Source organism: Nanorana parkeri, unplaced genomic scaffold (genome assembly GCF_000935625.1).
Source record: "Nanorana parkeri isolate BGI_ZX_2015 unplaced genomic scaffold, ASM93562v1 scaffold206, whole genome shotgun sequence".
Classification (NCBI taxonomy): Eukaryota; Metazoa; Chordata; class Amphibia; order Anura; family Dicroglossidae; genus Nanorana; species Nanorana parkeri.
This window is the reverse complement of record NW_017306474.1, coordinates 415981-439640: the sequence shown is the minus strand read 5'-3', so window position 1 is coordinate 439640 and position 23660 is coordinate 415981. Positions and strand designations below refer to the sequence as shown.

At 43.3% G+C, this 23660-nt stretch overlaps 1 protein-coding gene across 1 annotated transcript in view; it reads right to left on the bottom strand.

The window, feature by feature from the left end:
- FAM189A2 (family with sequence similarity 189 member A2) overlaps positions 1-14407 on the bottom strand; it is a 51891-nt gene extending 37484 nt beyond the window's left edge. Inside the window, exons 1-3 of the mRNA XM_018555638.1 lie at positions 13754-14407; positions 9547-9603; positions 2675-2785 (exon numbers count right to left, since the gene is read on the bottom strand). Coding sequence (XP_018411140.1) covers positions 2675-2785; positions 9547-9603; positions 13754-14125 — 540 coding nt within the window. The 5' untranslated portion in view covers positions 14126-14407. The remainder of the gene's footprint in view (positions 1-2674; positions 2786-9546; positions 9604-13753) is intronic.
- Positions 14408-23660: the final 9253 nt, after the last annotated feature.

Here is a 23660-nt window from a genome sequence, read left to right as displayed (position 1 = left end):
GAGCCGCCCTGTGACAGTTTCATTGTCACAGGTCGGCTCAGATTATGAGGCTGAGTGAAAATCACTTGCTTCATAGTTCTCCTTTAAGGAAAATGTAACATGATGGTGGAATGGAGTGCAGGGATAGAGAGGACGGGTATGATGGTGGAATGGAGCGCAGGGATGGAGAGGATGGGTACGATGGTGGAATGGAGCGCAGGGATGGAGAGGATGGGTACGATGGTGGAATGGAGCGCAGGGATGGAGAGGATGGGTACGATGGTGGAATGGAGCGCAGGGATGGAGAGGATGGGTACGATGGTGGAATGGAGCGCAGGGATGGAGAGGATGGGTACGATGGTGGAATGGAGCGCAGGGATGGAGAGGATGGGTACGATGGTGGAATGGAGCGCAGGGATGGAGAGGATGGGTACGATGGTGGAATGGAGCGCAGGGATGGAGAGGATGGGTACGATGGTGGAATGGAGCGCAGGGATGGAGAGGATGGGTACGATGGTGGAATGGAGCGCAGGGATGGAGAGGATGGGTACGATGGTGGAATGGAGCGCAGGGATGGAGAGGATGGGTACGATGGTGGAATGGAGCGCAGGGATGGAGAGGATGGGTACGATGGTGGAATGGAGCGCAGGGATGGAGAGGATGGGTACGATGGTGGAATGGAGCGCAGGGATGGAGAGGATGGGTACGATGGTGGAATGGAGCGCAGGGATGGAGAGGATGGGTACGATGGTGGAATGGAGCGCAGGGATGGAGAGGATGGGTACGATGGTGGAATGGAGCGCAGGGATGGAGAGGATGGGTACGATGGTGGAATGGAGCGCAGGGATGGAGAGGATGGGTACGATGGTGGAATGGAGCGCAGGGATGGAGAGGATGGGTACGATGGTGGAATGGAGCGCAGGGATGGAGAGGATGGGTACGATGGTGGAATGGAGCGCAGGGATGGAGAGGATGGGTACGATGGTGGAATGGAGCGCAGGGATGGAGAGGATGGGTACGATGGTGGAATGGAGCGCAGGGATGGAGAGGATGGGTACGATGGTGGAATGGAGCGCAGGGATGGAGAGGATGGGTACGATGGTGGAATGGAGCGCAGGGATGGAGAGGATGGGTACGATGGTGGAATGGAGCGCAGGGATGGAGAGGATGGGTACGATGGTGGAATGGAGCGCAGGGATGGAGAGGATGGGTACGATGGTGGAATGGAGCGCAGGGATGGAGAGGACCGGTATGATGGTGGAATGGGGTGCAGAGGGAGGACATGTATGATGGTGGAATGGAGTGCAGGGATGGAGAGGATGGGTATGATGGTGGCATGGGGTGCAGAGGATGGGTATGATGGTGGCATGGGGTGCAGAGGATGGGTATTATGGTGGAATGGGGTGCAGAGGATGGGTATTATGGTGGGATGGGGTGCAGAGGATGGGTATGATGGTGGAATGGGGTGCAGAGGATTGGTATGATGGTGTAATGGGGTGCAGAGGATGGGTATGATGGTGGGATGGGGTGCAGAGGATTGGTATGATGGTGTAATGGGGTGCAGAGGATGGGTATGATGGTGGGATGGGGTGCAGAGGATTGGTATGATGGTGTAATGGGGTGCAGAGGATGGGTATGATGGTGGGATGGGGTGCAGAGGATTGGTATGATGGTGTAATGGGGTGCAGAGGATGGGTATGATGGTGGGATGGGGTGCAGAGGATTGGTATCATGGTGTAGTCTACAACGGGTCCACTCCTGACTTACTTTCAGATCGTGGGCCCTTGATTGTCGGCAGGCCAGCGGCGAGTGAGGGAGCTTGCGGTGAGGGAGCTCACAGCGAGGAGGAGAGCAGCGGCGTGCGCGGCTTCAGCGTCCTGTGCGGTGGGCGTGGCTTAAGCATCCTGTGCGGCGGCCGCGGCTTAAGCATCCTGTGCGGCGGCCGCGGCTTAAGCGTCCTGTGCGGCGGGAGCAGCGTGTGACGTGCGGCTCAGGCCGCGTGTGGATCCCCGAACAGGCTAATCAATCGATAGGCGACGAATCGACTAAATCGGTTAACTGTTGCAGCTCTATAACCCACTAAAACCCACATTTTCACATTGCACAGAAAAACACTGTATATATAATGCTTAAGTTCCACTACATGCATGAAAAATCTGATGGAGGCTGCACACTAAAAAATATAAATCCTTCAGGCTGCACATTCAAAATGTTTCAAATGTTTATATGAAAAATCTCATTAGAACATTTGATTATGCCCTCAGAGCCTTGACTAATGTTGTTCAAAATTTTGTTTTAATATTTGACTTAGGAAATGTTCTTGAACAAAAATTAAATTCACTGTTAGATAAAAATATTTTCCATCCTGCTCCTTGATTTTTCTGCCACTGCGGTCAAAAATGTTCCTCGATTTGACTAACTACTATTAGAAAAACACATTCTGAAAACTATTTCTTCGAATTAAATTCTACTGGTGTATGATCAGCGTTACTAAAGCTGGACAGTGACCAGGCTGAACTTATTATGGGGATTTGGTTGCAAAACATCTAACCCACTGCACACAGACTATGAATTACAATATTGTTCATGACAACATTGGCAATCTATCAGAAATGTCAAGTTCTTCACAATGTTGGTTTTAATTACACAATTAGGATTTAAAGTTCTCAAACAAAAGTTAGAGGAGCTGACTTACCACCTGGCAGCTGGGAACACTGGACACAAATTGTGCACCTTGACATCCCAAGATAAAACCAGCCAAGTTCAAAAGGACACAGACTACAGACAGCATTACAAACAGGTTGACCTAGTAAAAGAAAAAAGACAGTAACTAGGTTGAATTTCTTCAGTATTTTTACATAAAATATTGTTGTTTTTTTTTAATTCTTTATATTTTTTTCTTTGATGACTACATGGTAACATTCACAGTTCTGCTTCCACTTAAATATAAATACAGCTGCTTTCAGTTATTTCCATCTAGCTAATACATTCATTATTCCCAACTGTATCATGTTTTCATCATTACCCAATATTATTTTCTTTACCTCACTCCCCCCAACCTACCTTCCCCGAAAACAAACAAAACGCACAAACAAACAAGGAAGAGAAGAAAAAAAAAATCCAGTGCAAGACCCCGAGTTTTAAACTATCTCCGTAGTCTCTTTAAATATCTGTAGTAATAGGTAAACTAGATATAATATTCCCGTATTCTTGAGAATTAGTGAATCTCATCTAAATCAACCAGGTATCTCCGAATTTCACTTCTCTATGATACAGAGATGCTGTAAGTTCCTCCAGATCTCTAATGTCAGCAATATTAGAGAACCACAGTATCTCCTTTCTCCAGTATAAGGGTATGCATATTCTTGCTGCATTGACTAAATTTATTAGCAATGAGTTCCTATATCTCTTCCCGGAGAGGGGGAGAGACATGTAACAAATAGGCTGCCGGATTCTCCCCCATCTCCAATCCAGTTAATCCCTTAATGTGTTTCTTAACTTGGTCCCAAAAAGGTGGAATTTTGGGGCACCAAAATATGTGAAAAATACTTCCCTCTCTATTCCCACATCTCCAACATTTATCTGACTCTTCCGGTTTAGGCCCCATTCACACTGAGCGATTTATGGAGCGATTTTTGCAGCGATATCGCTCATATTTCCGCGCTATATCGCTCTATGTAGCTTCACCAATACATTTCAATGTATCTGTTCACATCTCATCGCTCAATATCGCTCAATATCGCTTGTAGCTCGTCGCTGGTAGCTTGTCGCTCCTACATGACCCTTTTTTAGAGCGATTTTGAGCGATATTGCTCCTGATTGCATACAGCCCAATAGGAAGAAGTCGCGCGACACGTCGCTCAATGTCGCTCATCGCTCAATGTCGCTCAAAGTCGCGCGATTTCAATGTCGCTAAGTGTGAATGGGGTCTTAATCCTATGTAGAATAGCAGGGGCTCTGTACCATCGTATTAGGATTTTATATCCAGCTTCTTGAAATCTACTAGAGATAGAGGAATATTGTGAAAAATATAATATATCATTTCTTTGTTTCTCAGTAAACCGTCTTTGTAGATCTCTTTCCCACTTGCTGAGGAACAAAGGGCAAAACTGATCTGAAGGTTCATTAAGAAGATGGTATATCTTAGTTAAAGCATGCCTCAACATCCCTTTATCACTACACAATTTCTCAAAAGGAGTCAATGTCATTGTCCCATCGGATCTTCTAAGGGTCTGCAATAAACTATACAATTGGAGTATCTGCCATCTACATAAAATAGAAGAATAGCTCTTATATCGACGGTACTCCTTCTCGGTGCACAAATTAGTAGAATCTAAATTCCCTCGATCTCTTATATTTAAAAATTGTTTAAACATAAAATATTGTTGTGGTGTCCCTGCTTTTTAGGAAGAACCACTGGAAGGAAAAGAGACAGATTGAGGGATCATTTATATGATATAGTCTAAGAGAGGAACATAAATGTACCAGAACACTTTGCGAAGCACCACAACATAGATGTATCCTCAGGGAATAGAGGAAGTCAGGCCCTTTACGACTGGAGGAGATTTTTGTTTCCTACAGTTTCATGAGACAAATGTGTACTGGACTTTCACCCTGTGCACAAGAATCCCTAATGAATTTAACTAGGAATGGGACAATGGTTATTTCTATGAATGATGTGCATGCTTCTGCACAACTGAGGATGGATCTGCTTCAAAGGGCTGTTTTAGAGCATATGTATTTATTTGAAACAAATAACAGGCAAGTCCTGATTAAGAAATTGGAATTGTAGTACTGTATATACCAATTCTTTGTATTGGTGTGTGTATATTGTATGTTCTTAAGGGGTTTTCCAGCACTTGGTATGTTTTGATTTGAAATGGATAACTTTTCAGAGGCTGCTGGAGGGAGCTGTCCTGGGTTTGGGTAATACTCCACATAGACTGGCGAGATTTCTGAATGAAATCAATCTACAATTAAGTGGTACAGCATGGGATGTGTCACAGGGAAGTCTAACAGGTCTGATGTACTTTGTTGGATTGTAGTTGGAGTTTCATGCAGTGATGATCAGTTTGTGCCATTATCTCTTTTGAACACATTCATCAGTGGTAACTGGATTGGCATTCATTATACGATATCATATGATCTCCTGTTCTCCGCACTCCTATACAACACATAGTGGTTGCCATCATACCTTCCACACTCTTCTCCTGCACTTACTGCTCATAGTAATATCCTCTTGCAATCCCCCACCTGACATACTGTCTGCCATCATAACAACTGTACTCCCCTCTTGCACATACTGCCCATGATCATACCATCGTTACTCTTCTCCTGCTTATATTGCCCACTTTCATACCCTCAACATTCCTGTCTTGCTCCCCTTAAAACTGTCTGCACTCCTCTTGTGCACATACTGCCTGCCATCATACTCTTTTCACTTCTCTCTTGCAAATACAGTACTGCCTGCCATCATACTGTCCTCACTTCTCTCCTGCAGATACTAGTCAAAATCATACCTGCTGCACTCTTCTATTGCACATACTGCCCACTGCTATACCTTCTGAACTCCTCAACTGCACATACTTGCCACCATTAAACCACCTGCACTCTTCTCCTGCCTATAATGGCAACCGTCATACCATCCGCACTCCTCTCCATCATATCATTCGCACTCCTCTTCTGCACATACTGGCCATAGTCATACTATCAACATTCCAATCCTGCACATAGTGGCCATAGTCATACTCTTAACACTGATAACATGCATATCCTGCTTGCTGTCACATATATACAAACGCCAGCCCTGGACGCACTGCCTAAGGTAAAACCATCTGCCTAAGGTCATGTACTCCTCTTCTGCAACATGCTGCCCCAAAATACACATGGATACATTTCTATAATATAGAAGATTTCCAGAGCTCTATGAAGAGAAATATAAATCTCCTTTCAGGCATGCTGAATGTTATCATCATGAAAACACTGCTACATTCATAATATTACCAATAATGCCTGTGTGCAAAGGTTCTTGACAATGAAACCTTAGTTGAAAATTGTATATGTTCAAAAATAATGATGCATGTAGTGGCAGGCAGGATTTGCCCATATGTATATACTGCTTAGCAAAAATACCGGCCATTCTAACACATCAAAGAAGACTGGTGGAACTTTTTGTAGCTACTTTAAATAAACTTTGTGTACAAAAAATGGGACTATTGAAGGGATCAGTCCCTCCATGATTACCCACCATCTGGAATCGTCTGGTGTCAAATAGCAACCTTAGGATTTTTGAACATTTTAATTGATGCACAGACTGAAAAGACTGCAATATTCCCTATGCTGATTGTGTGATGCACTAAAAATCCTTCCACATTAGGCATGTAGTCTTGATTATCTGGGTTTAGAATCTAGTGATTTAGGACGCTAAACTATATGAAAGTACAGCTGTAGAGCCTTAACAATCTGGGTCATGCTAACACAGTATCTACATCAGACACAAAAACAGCGTGCTGACAGACACGGTACAGAAGAGTGTCTGATAGAAAATCACTACTAATTGTAAGAGCTGCTAAAAATCAAATCAAGCCCGCAATCAGGGAGACATAAACATTCCACAACATAATTATGAAGAAAACTGACAGCTTAACCAATCTGCTGGGAACATAGGATGTTTTTAGTGCTACATAACTTCCACTTCAGTATAACAAAAATAAGGAAGCAACATAGACGTATGTGAATGTCAAGCATGCTGAATGTGTTTTATTTGGGAAACCAGAAACTTTCACAGACAGTGGTAAAATACTCGTGGTAACTACAAAATTATTTAACACATTCGTTTCCCTATCATTGATTTAGAAGTCTGCATGATTACATTTCTGACATTTACATACATACACAATGAACAGCAACCATATAATTGCTAACAAAATGTACCTTATACCAGGGCTCAACAATACAGGTCCTGAGCTACTAGCCAGGCCTTAAGAGTTACTCGCCTTCAGTTGCCCCACTTAACCCCTATCCTGCCCTGGCCTTAACTCCGCCCCTAAACATACCCTTTTAAATGATCTTTGAAGGGGTTATTTAACACTGCCACTGACCACCAATGCAGGGGGAAGGGGTTAATTAACACTGCCACTGACTACCAATGCAGGGGAAAGGGGTTAATTAACACTGCCACTGACTACCAATGTGGGGGGTAAGAGGTTAATTAACACTGCTACTGACTACCAATGTGGGGGGTAAGGGGTCAATAAATACTACCACTGACCACCAATGCAGGGGAAAGGGGTTAATTAGCACTGCCACTGACTGCCAATGTGGGGGGAAAAGGGTTGAAAACCGTGCCACTGAGCACCAATGGTGGAGGAAAGGGGTCAATTCACATTGCCACTGACCACCAATGCAGGGGAAAGGGGTCGATTAACACTAACACTGACCACCAATGCAGGGGAAAGGGGTCAATAACACTGACCACCAATGCAGGAGAAAGGGGTCAATAACACTAACACTAACCACCAATGCAGGAGAAAGGGGTCAATAACACTGACCACCAATGCAGGAGAAAGGGGTCAATAACACTGACCACCAATGCAGGAGAAAGGGGTCAATAACACTGACCACCAATGCAGGAGAAAGGGGTCAATAACACTAACACTGACCACCAATGCAGGAGAAAGGGGTCAATAACACTGACCACCAATGCAGGAGAAAGGGGTCAATAACACTAACACTGACCACCAATGCAGGAGAAAGGGGTCAATAACACTGACCACCAATGCAGGAGAAAGGGGTCAATAACACTAACACTGACCACCAATGCAGGAGAAAGGGGTCAATAACACTGACCACCAATGCAGATGCAGGAGAAAGGGGTCAATAACACTGACCACCAATGCAGAACGAAAGGGGCTAATTAACACTACCACTGACCATCTATGCAGGGAGGGGGAATAAGTTGGATTAACAGCATTGCTACTGTCAACCAATAAAGGGGGCTTTAAATAGCACTGCCTCTAACCACCAATGTGTGTTTTATTATTGCAGTCACTGACACCAATGCTGGCGGTTATTATTGTGGCCACTGACATCAATGTCAGGGATTCAAATTGTGGCAATTGACACAAGCTAGGGGTTATTATTACATCGCCGGACACCAATGCTGGGGGTTATTATTACATACACTGATATCAACGCTGGGGGTTATTATTACATCGCCGGACACCAATGCTGGGGGTTATTATTACATCCACTGATATCAACGCTGGGGGTTATTATTACATCCACGGACACCAATGCTGGGGGTTATTATTACATCCACTGATATCAACGCTGGGGGTTATTATTACATCCACGGACACCAATGCTGGGGGTTATTATTACATCCACTGACATCAACGCTGGGGGGTATTATTACATTCACGGACACCAATGCTGGGGGTTATTATTAAATCCACTGATATCAACGCTGGGGGTTATTATTACATCGCCGGACACCAATGCTGGGGGTTATTATTACATCCACTGATATCAACGCTGGGGGTTATTATTACATCCACGGACACCAATGCTGGGGGTTATTATTACATCCACGGACACCAATGCTGGGGGTTATTATTACATCCACGGACACCAATGCTAGGGGTTATTATTACATCCACGTACACCAATGCTGGGAGGTATTAATGCGTCCACTGACATCACCGCTGTTTTCTTCAGTATACCAGATTGTAAGCCCCCAGGGGAGGGCCCTCCTTACCATCTTGTCTTGATTTGTATTGTGGCTGTAATGTCTTCCCTATATTGTAAAGCGCTGCGCAAACTGTTGGCGCTATATAAATCCTGTATAATAATAATAATAATATACCTGTACTAATGTCTGTATGACAATGTGTTTTAAAACAGAAAATAAAGATTATGTATAAAAAGGCAAAAAAAAATGCACATATTTAGTACGTTTCTGGAAAACATACAAATGTCCCCATGTTCTATCCATTTCAGCATGCTGCAAGTACAGAAAAATAACTGTTGATGTTCCGGAAATATAGTATGTTCCCACCTTCCTTTTTGACATGACAACACAGTGAGGGGAATTTATCCAAACTGGAGCAGACAGAATTTGGAGCAGTTGACCATGGCAACCAATCAGCATCTCTCTTCAGTTTGCTCAGGTAAGATTTGAAAATAAAAACAGAGAAGCTGACTGGTTGCCGTGCTCCAGCTTTTGGCATCGCCAGCTTTGATAAATTCCCCTCACTGTATGTTCATCACTGAAGCAGATGGTGTCAGCCCTGTCTACTTCATTTCTGGTGCATGATGATACAAAGAACACAGCCCTCTCCTTATGTCCTCCTCTCCTCATCTCCATAACCCCTCCTTGTACACAGACACAGGAAGTTATCAGCTCACAGGTTTTCTGATAAAACCATCAGGTATGTTTTGTACTTATGAAACAGATATAATAAGACATGTTCAATGGTATATTTAGGAGACCAAAAGAGCAAATAAGAGAAGTTTATTGCTGGGGGTTACATACACTTTAATCTGTTCCTGTGTATTTTACCTTACCAGAAGAACCATGGGCTTTTTCCATGTAGTTAGTCCTATAATGCCAGACAAAATAACCTGCAATACAAATAATATTCACAGTTAGGATCAGTACAGAGCAAATCTTAAAAGTGTATTTCCACTTCTGCAGCCAGATTGGGATAACATCTATTTTATATTTGTGACATGTTCCCATTCACTTAGCATAAGCTAAAAAAATAGCTTACATTGATTTTACTTGGGTTAAGGTTTCTTGACTTCGTAACAGTTAAACTTTTTGCTTGCTTCTCTTCCTTTGTAATGTTAGGAGGGGTTGTAATGGGTGAGGGTTTTTTTCCATTATAATTTGTAAAGTGGATTTGAACACTGCCTGTCTTAAGAAAGGGTTAAAAGATTACAACCCTGGCTTCTCCATTGTATGTTAATTAAAGTTAGAAAAACACAATCGTCAAATTTCAATTCTAACAGGGTTATTCACAAAAGGGTGATGAGTTAAAAGAAGGCAGGAGAAGTGATAATCTAGGACAACATAGCTGAACTGGAAAGTGAGCTAAATTGGAGAATTTCTCCAAATCAGCTATGTTGTCCTAGATTGTTCGCTTCTCCTGCCTTCTCCAAACTCTTCACTCTTTTGTGAATAATCCTTTAAGTCTTTCTATAAGGATAGATCTGTGAAGGTGCTAGAAGCAGCCATCTTGCCTGCTACAACAAAACATCTAAAAAGGTAAAAAATGAGGGACGCACTGAAATGTCGGCCGCCAAAACATATCGGCCGAAATTGGCACTTTTGGCAAAATGCAGAAAGTGTCATCTTTCGGCCAAAATAGCGGTACATCCTTGTTTTCTCTCCTCCCCGCTGGGCGCTGCTCTGTGTCCCCTCTGACACAGCACAGCGTCCAGCAGGGAGGAGAGGAACTGTCACAGGAGGCCGCGCCGTGCGGGGGAGGAGAGCGATGTGAGCGGTGGGCGTCTCTCCTCCAACACTGCTCAGCCTCCTGTGACTGATTAGGAGAGCGGCGGTGTGGGGGCGGAGACAGCTGTCACAGGAGGAGGAGCTCTCCCCCCGCACCGCTCCACTCAGCCTCCTGTGACAGATCAGGAGAGCGGCAGTGTGGGGGCGGAGACAGCTATCACAGGAGGCTGAGCTCTCCTCCCGCATCGCTCCTGTGACAGATCAGGAGAGTGGTGGTGTGGGGGCAGAGACACCTGTCACAGGAAGCCGGGCCGGCGATGCAGGGGAGGAGTCAGCTGGCAGAGGAGTCCAAGCTCTCCTCTCAGTCTGAAAATATGGGAATGTCCAAAAACTCTGAGTTATCAGAGATACAGGAATAGAGGGAATTCCTAACAGAAGAATTCCCCTTCCCCAACAAACTGGTGAGCAATTTCCTCTAACTTTCGGTGGCATCCTGGGACAAGACGTAAATAGAAATCGCCAAAAACTAAACCCATATATAGCGCAAACTAAGCTGATGGGGGGGTTAACCTTACCCATTCTATCAATAGCTACAAAATGTTTGTATATATGTGAGCCTGTTGCTTTGCCCTGAATGTTAAAAAATCAAAGGTTTTCTTTAAAGGAGAACTATGAGGTGAGTGATTTCCACTCATCCTCATAGTTAGAGCCGACCTGTGATACTGAAACTGCCACTGTTGGTTCTATAGATCGGGAAGTGAGCGAACACATACCATTGCTCGCTCACTTGCCAAACATCTCCCTGCAGTGACTGTCAGTCACCGCACCCCGCAAGGATTCCCCCCTCCCCTCTTCGATCCTCCAGCACTGAGTGGAGGGACAGACAGGGGCGGGCACAGCTGGCTTTGCCTCTGGATAGGCAGAGTCTGCTGTCAATCAGCCAGCTGGGCGGATCCAGACATAATTGTCGGGATCCGTCCTAGCTGCGGCGCTCTCAGCATATCACGGGCAATAGCCTGCTATATACTGAGTTTTGGGTCACTAGAGGACATTAGTATACAGGTGAAACTCGAATAATTAGAATATCGTGCTAAGTTCATTTATTGCACTAATGCAACCTAAAAAGGTGAAACTAATATATGAGATAGACTCATTACATGCAAAGCAAGATAGTTCAAGCCGTGATTTGTCATAATTGTGATGATTATGGCTTACAGCTCATGAAAACCCCAAGAACCCCAAATCCACAACCTCAAAAAATGAGAATATTACATGCAATCAATAAAACACGGATTGTACATAGAACAATATCGGACCTCTGAAAAGTACAAGCATGCATATGTACTCAGTACTTGGTTTGGGTCCCTTTTGCAGCAATGACTGCAATTACTTTTGCACGATATTCTAATTATTCGAGTTTCACCTGTATGTCCTCCTGTGACCCTGAGAAGAACTATGGGGAAAAAAGGTTGCTCCATAGTTCTCTTAAGTCAAAGGGTAAAGTGCAGTGTTGTCTATTATATCAGAATAACGCTATCAAGGCAAAGATATCCTTGAACAAAGAGATCTTCATCATTATGAGAATAATACTAAACTGAATTAAAGACTGCACGAGCCACTGCCAGTACTGACTCTCCATTCTTCCTCACAGTGATCAATGTGCTATGGTGACCTCACTACCATGTACCACAGACCTCTCTGACTACTAATCATTACAGGGACACACACTGACCCTAACAACAAAACAGAAGAAACAATGCGGTTGACCTGTAAACTAATTTTAACAATGACTCATGGACAGCAAAACAAAAAAAGCTCATGAGCCATTATTCCTAATAAAAAGAAATGCTGAGACCAGCCTTTTATAAATCAGCAGCACAGGTTTACATTTACATTGTCTATCAGACGCTCTGGTTCCTATGAACAGTAACCTAACATAGCAAAGTCACTTGTAGCATGTCCTGGAATGTACCAGATAGATAGATAGATAGATAGATAGATAGATAGATAGATAGATAGATAGATAGATAGATAGATAGATAGATAGATAGACAGGAGAGGAATAGATATATAGATAGATAGATAGAAAGATAGATAGAAGATAGACAGACAGGAGAGGAATAGATAGATAGATAGACAGACAGGAGAGGAATAGATAGATAGATAGGATAGACAGGAGAGGAATAGATAGATAGAAGATCGATAGATAGATAGATAGATAGACAGACAGGAGAGAGATAGATAGATAGACAGGAGAGAGATAGATAGATAGATAGACAGACAGGAGAGGAATAGATAGATAGATAGACAGACAGGAGAGGAATAGATAGATAGATAGATAGATAGATAGATAGATAGATAGAGATAGATAGACAGGAGAGGAATAGATAGATAGATAGATAGATAGATAGATAGATAGATAGACAGACAGGAGAGAGATAGATAGATAGATAGATAGATAGATTGATAGATAGATAGATAGATAGATAATAGACAGACAGGAGATAGATAGATAGATAGATAGACAGACAGGAGAGAGATAGATAGATAGATAGATAGATAGATAGATAGATAGATAGATAGATAGACAGGAGAGGAATAGATAGATAGATAGATAGATAGATAGAAGATCGATAGATAGATAGATAGATAGATAGATAGATAGATAGATAGACAGACAGACAGGAGAGAGATAGATAGATAGATAGATAGATAGATAGACAGGAGATAGATAGATAGATAGATAGACAGACAGGAGAGAGATAGATAGATAGATAGACAGACAGGAGAGAGATAGATAGATAGATAGATAGATAGATAGATAGATAGATAGATAGATAATAGATAGACAGGAGATAGATAGATAGATAGATAAATAGATAAATAGATAGATAGATAGACAGGAGAGAGATAGATAGATAGATAGACAGACAGGAGAGGAATAGATAGATAGATAGATAGATAGATAGATAGATAGATAGATAGATAGATAGATAGATAGACAGATGAGTGCTTTCAGGAGCAGACTTTCCCTCCATGACCCTCCATGAGTGGTATTAATAAAGAATAATACAGAAGATGTCATGTGACACATTGTGGGTCCATTTCCTGTGAGTCTTCCACAATACAATTACTATGTGTCTGTCCTGCAGGCTTGTCCCCAGCTGTCACTCATGTCACAGCAGCACACACTCTGCTCCTTTAAAAACAATCCAACAACAAAAGTCTCACAATGAAAACTAATTCCAACAAGTGATCTAGTGTAGCGAGTGCCAAGCACAGAGGGGGATCTGCAGAGAAAGGGGGGGTACTCACCGACGATCCAGCCCAGAACGGGCACGAGCTCCTGATCTGGGGGTTCTTGCTGAGTGACAGTGCCCCAAAACTGAGGGCCACCGTGCAGCATCCCAGGATGAGCTGTAACAAGCCCAGGGAGAGCAGAGGTCTGCCAGGCAGGGTGAGTCCAGAGGCAGCTCGGCGCCTGCTGCTAACAGGAGTGGGTGGAGGAGGGGGACAGAGACCCAGGGAGGCTGAACATCTTGGGGGTTGTAGTAGCCCTCGGGCCCTGCGCGGCCGGTGCTGAGAAGGGTCCCCAGCCGGTGAAGTGGGGGCTGCATTGCCCATAGAAGAAGATAAGCCAGCCATGGGACAACAAGAGCCAGGAAGCAGCACTGGCAGAGACATCATTGGGAAGGGGAGGGTAGCAGCAGTGCTGGAATAGAGAGGGGAGGGGGGCTGGAAACCTGATCAGACAGAAAACAGCCCAGCTATTACCATCTTGTGATATGGCACAGCCATGTTCTGATTCATCTCCTCCTCTGCATGCTCCTATCATCTCCTTCCCCACACTCTGCTCTCCATGCCTTACTTCCTGAAAGCTTTCTTCTTCTTCCTTTCCCTGCCTCCTCCCTCCCTGCCTTCTCTCTAGACGACTATCCGACATGGAAGTTTCAAAATAACTCCAGTCATCAGGAGGAGGGGGTGGCGGGCAGCCCTTGTGTGTCACATATTTGGCATGTGTACAAACAGGGCGCTGGATCAGCGTTACACTTTCCAATGGAGGCTTCCCATCACACCGATCAGGAGTGGACACCTCCGCTTTTCTGACCTCCCCCCATGGCTTATTTAAAGACCAACTCCAGACACCAAAACTTTCATTCCAATATAATCTTTCATGGCCACAAATGATATAAATCCACTTTGTGGCCATCAAATGCCTTTACAGAGACAAATATTACCTAGTAAAAGTAGTGGTGATATCACTACTGGGCTGTACATAGCCAGTGCAGAGAGCAGAGCTGTGAGAAGGGCCCAGCAGGCTCCAGTCACTATAGAAAACTACAAGAGGGGTGGAGACAAGACCAGTCACCCTGCACAAGGAGAGAGAAGAATACTGACTGGTCTTTATTACAGGAAGCTCCTTCATAGAGGCAAAGTTTCACACTGGATTACTGCACAGATCTGGAAGAAATACACAAAACACACCAAGATTCATGAAAGAATACACATGACTCTTGTATTTTCACAATATTCGCTTTTCCCAGAGTCCAGCTTTAACCCTTTCGCTGCCAAGGCGTTTTTTTGCACACGTTTTAATCCACATTTTAGGACTGAAAATGACTTAAAACCCCCAAAACATCTCTCTCTCTCTCTCTCTCTCTCTCTCTATATATATATATTTATTCTAAAAGAACAGACCCTGTAGAATAAAATGGTGACAGTTGCAAATTTTTACGTCGCACAGTAGTAACGCAGCTCTTTATCAAACCCAAAATTGTAGTAAAAAATACACTTAAGTTAATTGAGTTCATTAGGTTAGTGCCCAAAATACAATATAATACTAATTTTTAATAAAATATATTAAAAAAGATGTTACAACAAGCAAATGGATACCCAAGATCCCCAGGTAAAAAAATTGTGTGTGCCTGTGAAACAGCGACAAAATACAGTACCCCATATTGTCCATAGGCGATGTTTTATAAACCGGTCATCAGTTTAGAGATATCCGGAATATTGGCCCCAGAATAATTGCTCTCACTCTAGTGCACACGATGATACCTAACGTGTAGTGCAACCATTGTTAACGAACATAGGGCCACCTCGCCTAAGGCCCCGTTCACATGTAGCGACTTATCGCACGATTTCTGCCGTGATATCGCGCATTTTTGCCGCGCGATATCGCGAGAAGTCGCCGGCTAATGATAGTCAATGGAGCTGTCTTAGCTCCATGTCGCTCGTCGCGGTCGCAAGTCGCTTCTACCGGACCCTTTTTTCGGTGGATTTTGCGCGATTTTGCTTTTTTTATATGGAGCCCGACGGAGAAGGTTGCGCTACCGTCGCTGGAACGTCGCCCCGAAAGTCGCGCTATCCCGGCCGCTGCAAAGGTATGTCGCTACATGTGAATGGGGCCTAAGGAGACACGCCTGCCACACTTGAAAGTAGGATGGGAAGGGAGGCTACGGGGTCATGTGACTACTGGCATCCATCAAGATGCCTCATCAGTGACGAGCAAGTGAGGGACAGGGAGGCAGATGAACACATAGCTCAGTGACCGGGCCTGGCGCGGGGTGGGGGCCTCACCTGCCACTGACCTCACTGCATGTCCCTGAATCACAAACAGTTTAATCATAGGTAAGGGGTATTGAACTAAGAGTTATTTGGAAGGGCCACTTCTCTATTATTGAGGCAGTTTATTCCACCTCGTTGTGCACACCTAGAATTTCATATTCATCTATCATCTCCTTGTTGTTGCAGTGACATGGGATTGTACAAGTAGTTGTAAACATGGCAGTGGTGCCAGGACTGCATTTGGCAGGAGACATGAACTCCTTCATCCAGCTTTGTACAGATGTAAGGAGAAAGCATGCCTGGCTGATCGTTTTAATAACTAAACTTGGATATGTGCACATATTGTTATTTCCATGCCAAGAGACTGGGCAGTCTGTGTGATGACATTGGTACATATTTTAACTTTGAAAAGTGTATACTGTTCTTCTGTAAAATAAGCAAGTCATAGCACATTTATTAACTCTAACTGGATGGCAATACGGAAACAAGCATGTATTTTTACATTGCCTAGGACATTTTACAGGACAGACATCTAGAATGATCCAAGATGCTTGCCTGATACTAATGATCAATAATAACGATAATGAATGCATTTCTATTGTGTGTGATCATATACATCTACATATTGCCATAAACAATTAAACAATTGGAGCACATTTGCGCGGTGAATTTAGGGAAATCCTTGTAAATACAATAAAAGATAAGATCAAATGTCCACCAATGCTGGTGAATTTAGATGAACAAGTACAGTATGCCCCTTGAAGATTGTTACAAAGGCAGGTGTAATATGTACAACATTCGGAAAGGGTCCTGGAAACCAAAGCAGTTAGCATTTCAACATCATCTTCTGTGCTTGTTTCACATTTCTCTATTCTATAACAGTCAATGGTTCATTTTTTTTAGATTGTTAGAAAAAATATTCCACTTTGTTTGTTTCCATAGTTCAGGGTAAAGCATGGTTATCTAACCCGGGATAGCACACTGAAATTTAGCTGCAGCCTTGAATGTCACTTAACTTTTTCACATAAATGAACCCCTGTCCAATATTCCCATTTTTTACACACATGCTCAAACACTCATTATTGACTTGAAAAATGTACTAAAGCAGAGGATCTTTAGAATAAACAAATGGTAGTCACAATGTTATATGTCACACAATATTGTGCAACTGTTTATAAAACTTACTGTCAATTTTCAGTAAAAACACTCTAAATGTTCGGCACACAAACACAAAAAAGTCTGAAAAATTTGAACTAGATGGAAAAGATGAGTTTGCTTCCAGTTAATACATTTACAAATATATACTGTATACTGTAAATAGGCGAAAGATTAAAAACCTTTACAGCTCTTTACCTTAAAGTTAAACCTAAATGGTCTTATAATTATTATTCTACCTCTGGTGTGTATGTGGATACCTAGTATGTGTTGCACTATAGCCATTTATGTATACTGTATATGTACATACTGTGTGTTTGCTTATTATGTAGGTGTGTTCCGTTATATTGGGGGGGTGTAATGTTTTAAATTATTTTATCATGTTTATTTGTTTTATCTGTCTCTCTCTCTCTCTCATTTTTTCCATCTTATTTTACTATCTCAAGCGAGCTTCAATTCTCCTTATGTGAAAAAACAGAGGCAGTTACAGGTACTGTTCAAGGAGACATCATGGGTCTATGAGACCTTATATGTAATGTTTCATTTGTCTCCAGTTTGCAGGTTAATTTAAGACAGTGGAGATTTCCTCCTAGTCTTCTCATCAGTGAGTGAGTTCGACTCGAATAGGCGAGTGCACGAACTGTCAGGGCGTTCGGCGCACTGTTCGCCCACCGACGCCCCACAAGGCTCTGTGCCTTGTGAGTCTTGATTGGCTAAAGCCTTGCACCTGACCACAGGTCAGGTGCAAGACTTTGCCCATTCAGGGCACAGAGATCGGTGAGAGCCATGATTGGGCAAAGTCATGATGACTCTGCCCAATCATGGCTCACCTGTTACAACTGTAAACAGTTGGGCGGAACTAGCTGTCACAGCTAGCTCAGGCCAATTGTTTATAAGTTGCCGGCAACTGTCAAAATGCCATTCTGCGGCGGGTGTTCGTCGCAGCGGAAGGGACGGCGGTCGTTTTTTTTTTCTAGTAATTTTTTATTGTTGTATTTTTTTATTTCATCGAGTTGTCATCCTGGTCGTGGAGAACGATGGAAGTCGTGATTTGACGCTGGATTACGTCGGTGGATCCATTTTAAAAATAAACATAAAAGACTTGCTCCCTCGTGTGTGTCCTCCCCACCCCCTTCCAGCCCTGCGCTCAGATCAGGGGTCTGGTTGGTAATTTTAGGGCGGAAATTTTTCATTGATACATGTCCCCCAGGGCAGTACCCGAATCCCCATACACTTTATATGGCCAATAATTTGCATATAAGCCTTCAAAATGGGGACATTTGATTTTCAAAGTTCTACCCCCATAGACTTGCATTGAGTTTGAGTACGAATTCGAACTTTTCCTGTGTTCGATTTCGTACCGAACACAGGGGTGTTCGGCCCATCAATAATCCTGAATCCCTCTGAAGCAGCCCCAGACTTAAAGTGTATGTAAACCCTAACCATGAACTTTTCTTATTTGTTTCCTTTTTGGTCTGTTAAAGACACACTCTGGACAAATGATAATTTGCATACCGCACTGGATGTATAAATTATCATTTAAATACTGTGCTGCAAAGTATGAAAATCTTTCCTGCACATAATGACCAGCTTCCAGGCACTGAAGAAAGGTAAATATGTGACTCGAGCAGTACATTGCTCCGGTCGCATCACCTTTCCCCATCTCTGTATGTACTGTGCTGGTCAGTGGTATCAGTGCTCCTTTACTATGAATTGCATTGTGGCGCAACTGGGTACCACCCATTGCATTCAAAGTGAATAGACCCAACAGCTGTGCCAGCAACAAGTTCTGTTGTGATTTAGCTGTTGCTGGTTCCCCCTTTTTGGGGGGAAAAAATTACAAAAAAGGGTTTGGAGTTCTATGGTTGCACTGCTGTTGGCCTGCCACCATTACCATCTCCTGCCACTGCTGCTGGCCTGCCTCGTGTCAGCGTTACTTATCTCCCTCGCTCCAGCATTGTTTCTGCCTCTATGTGGGCATCCATTAGTAAAACTTGGCCTGTCACAAAACATGAAAAACTCCACAGTGCTTGCTGGACACATCATTGACCTTGCCTTCTCTAACCTTTGTAGCAATACTTATCCAAAACAACTTTACTTTTTCACTCTCTAATGATAATAATCATCTAATGTTTGAATGTAATCTATCATAATCATCTAATGTACTTATAGGTGGGTCCGGAGTACTGAGTCAATTACTGGCTTTTTACATGTCTTGATACTCCAACAGCAAGATCTCTCTGACATTGTTCCTGTTCATCTGGAAGTTTTCGGTTTTTGTGCCAAACCTTTGCCACCTCCTCATGTTACATTCTTCATAATATAAAATATATAAAAAGCAGCAGGGAGAGTGGGTACCTCCAATGATAATCATAGCAGGTATGCATACCCAGAGAACAAAAGATTATGAATTACACCAATGAGGGGCCTGGTCTGGCTATAAGTCTGTGAGAACGCTCTCCTTCATAGCTCCCGTCTGTGAATGTGCTCAACTGCACTAACGCTGCAGCATAGTGATGAGCAGTCAGCCTGTAGTATGCCTGAATGTAAGCAGACTGCTCGGCTCCTGCTGCGGGTGAAATCTAGACATCAGGGAGCCTTTAAAGCATTTTTGGCAGAGACAGGGACCCTGCAGCCTGGTGGCTTATCCAAGATGGTGTTAATGGCTGGGAGCACACTTGCAGCAGCCAAAGGAAACAGAGAGACCAGAACAGCTTCTCCATCATACTGCAGTTAGTCTTGCTCACTCTCCGCACAACAGATCAGTAAGGATCTACCCACCGAAGCTAGTTTAAACATTTCTATCAAGCGATTAGAAATGGCAGTTTAGCGAGGCATTGCCAACTTGAAAGCTGCAAACAGGGAATTGGGCCCTAAGGTAGCTGAATTGGATACAAAATATGAAGCTGCACTTTATGCCATACAAGATTACAGAATTGAGGAGTTGGTATTACAATTAAAAATAGAAGTCTACGCACCATTATAAGGATCTGAGGACTTCCAGAGGCCGCTGAAAACAAAGACCTATGCTCATTGACATCTTTAGGCAAATCCTGGAAGATGCTTCTAATCACCCAGTATTAATTGACAGAGCACAAAGGGCCATAATGCCTGAAAGGAATGATGTTGATTAGCAATGTGATGTCATTTGCAACCTTTATATTTACCCAGTTAAGGAAGTCATTATAAGCCATTAAAAAGGTCATGCATCAAAAATCTGTAGTGGACTTTGATGATGCACATCTGTATTTCTTCCTTGGTCTATCCCGTCACACAATAACAAAGAGGGTGCCCTGAGACCTCTTCTGGAACTTTTAAGGCAAGAGGGAATCCAATATCATTGGGGTTACCACTGTTGACTGATTACTACCAAAGATGATATTACATTTTACAAAGATGATAAGAGATACCTGGTCAGGTTCTTGAAATGCTCTGGACTTTCCATCAGTTGACATCCCTGATTGGAGGTAGGTAGAGGTAGAGGATATATCAACACCACAGCTGGATGACATTTATGAAGTGGTTAGCAGGTAACCCAAAAGAATGAGGCGTAAGTCAGGCGTGCAAGTGGAGGATCCCAAAGGCCTCAACCTGCTGACTTCACAAAATGTCTTTGCTGAACCCCCAGGGACTCCTGTATCCTTTGAAAGCGGTCTCTAGTCTGATCTAGTCTGCCTAGCAACCATTTTTCTACACATCTAGGATATAATTATAAAATCTGAATAAACCTGGAATAACTTTCATGATTCTTACTTCTTGTACTGTAGAGGATGGATTGGTGAACTTACAAACGTGCCTACCACTAATAACCTAAGTAATGTTTTTCTTCTTTGTTATGATTGTCATCCTTTTCTATCATAAATTGTTACAGACATTATTTTAAACCAGCCTGTTTACATCTCAGCTTTAAATTACAGGCCATCCCTCCACTGTGGGTCTCTTAATTACCACATACTGTAGGTTCTGTAACTGTGGTTTAAAGGAGAACTATGGGGTTAGGGCTTTTCCCCATAGTTCTCCTTAGGGTAACGGGAGGACACAAACTAGCGTCCTCCCGTCACCCTAAGCTCAGTATACCACGAGCTACAGCTCGCGGTAAACTGAGACGTCGCAGCTGAAGCAAGTCCCGACAATTATGTACGGTATGTGTTCGCTCAATTCCCGATCTACTGAGCCGACCTGTGACAGTCTCATTTTAAATGTTAGTATTAGTTCTCCTTTAAATGTTTCATATCCTAGTTAAACCTCATTCAACAAGGGACCTGGCTGGCCTACCTTATGGCTACCCACCTTGCCTCGTTAGTTTGCTCCGTTGTATTTTGGGGAAGTTACTACATATTGGAGACATGTGTCTATGCAGTAATATCCCACCCTTCCCTGTTGGGGGGAGTACATTAGTATAGACATGGCTAGCCACCACAGTTTGTGTTGTATTGTGTTTCATTAAGGTTTGGAACTTGTTTACCATCTACTTAGATCTGTTATGTTTAATCACCTGCGGTCACTCTCTCAGTGGTACATAATGTTCACATTATGGGTGCTTACATATAATGTAAATGATTTATGTTCCCCTGCCAAAAGAAGTGGGGTTTGGGCTGAACTGAAGCAATTACACCCTCAGGTCCTAATTGTACTTGAAACGCATTTTACCTTGGCCTCCTGTCTGACCCTACCTTAACATCCATTTAATCAATGGTACATGACCAAAGAAAAATTAGCAGGTGACCATTGCATTACGTAGATCTTGTCCATTCCAAATTAAAGAACCAAAACTAGACCCAGAAGGAAAATATGTAATGAGTAAAGGCACCCTGTACAATCAAATTATCATTTTTGCTACAGTATATGTCCCTCACACTCAACAGAGCTCATTTGTGGATATGGTCCTGCGACAATTGCTTGAGTTCACTGAAGGTAGATTGCTGGTTGGGTGAGACTTTAATGTGAGCCCAGAGCCCTTACCTGGTACTTTAACTTTCTACCAAGATGATTGATTACATTTTTAAATGCATTTATACTAATGTATAGCGGACATGCAGGTTATGGCTCTGTGTGCAAAGATATGATGAGTTGTGAAACTGCTACTATGCCCTGATATAATTTAAATAAATATTGTGTCAAAAAAACACACCAATAACGTCCCTATGAGATATTAGGATATATTTGTTCTCTAATCTCTAGAATCCAATAAGAACTAAAATAATATCTGATGTCCTCTGCCTTTTCCCCAAAAAACCTGATTGCCTCCATCGAGATCTCCATAGCATTAGCCACGATCTCCTAAGACTTCCTGGCTCACCTCCACCCTCTCAAGCCTAACCTCTACTGGCATAGCTGCTACACATTGCAATGGCTATGAATAGGGTGGCTTCTGCCAAATTACACTCTGCTTTCAGCCTTGGCCCACATTACACTAATTCGCTCACAGCACTACATGCATGGCTAAACTAAAGAGAGACAATCTGGCCTAAATAGGATAGGGATAGTCTAAAATGTAAATGAAAACTTCAGTATTTAAACCCTGCGCCTAATATAAGCAAGCAACAGTAACCTGCCACATTCAATTTCTCCTTCGCCTATTACCATCACCACAAGTTTCCCACAATGACTCCACCGTCAACCCAACCTCCCTTGCCCCATACAACAGTTTACCGTTTTCGCTGCATAACACCTAGCCAAATACTGTATAAATAAATACAAAATATCAGTATACTCTGATGTAAGAAACTTTCAGTTTCCTTGGTAATTCGTCCTTAATCTGACTATTGCATTGTTGTTGTTTTTTCTCTGACAGAAAAGCAAATGTGTACACTTGGATATAGGGCTCAACAGCGTTAAATACTATACATTTTACTTCACAATTTTTTAATGTGTATTTTAGAGATGCACCAAAATTTCAGCCACCGAAACATTTCTGCCGGAAATGGTACTATGGGCAAAATGCCGATGTACCATAAAGGCCGAAAATGTGGTGCACCTCTAGCTTCTCTCCTCCCCGCTAGACGTCGGTCTGTGTGCCCTCCGATGCCCACTGCTCTCCCCTGCCTTTTGGCAGAGGGAGCAGGGATCTGAGGGGACTCAGACCGGGAGAAAATAAGCTTTTAGGAGACAGATCGGGCGGTGCGGGGAGGAGACAGCTGTCACAAGAGGCCAAGTCCTCCTCCCGCACCGCTCAGCCTACTGTGACAGGTGGAGGAGTCAGGATGGAGAGCGGGTTACAAGCACTCAGCCATCAGGACTTATCGCTGAGTGCTTGTAAATAACTGAGGACATAGTATGCTTACTGTGCCCCCACATAGTGCTATACATCACTTCCTGTTCATTCATGATTGTGGATATAGTAACTCCTCAGTTTATGAATGGACAGGAGCACTTAGTATAGAGGAACAGTGGCGTAACAACCGCGAGTCGGGCCGACTGTCAGACAGAACAAGCCAGCAGGCATCGAGCTCCGTTATGGCAGATTATGCGGCCGAGGCTCTAGCACGGCCGCATAACC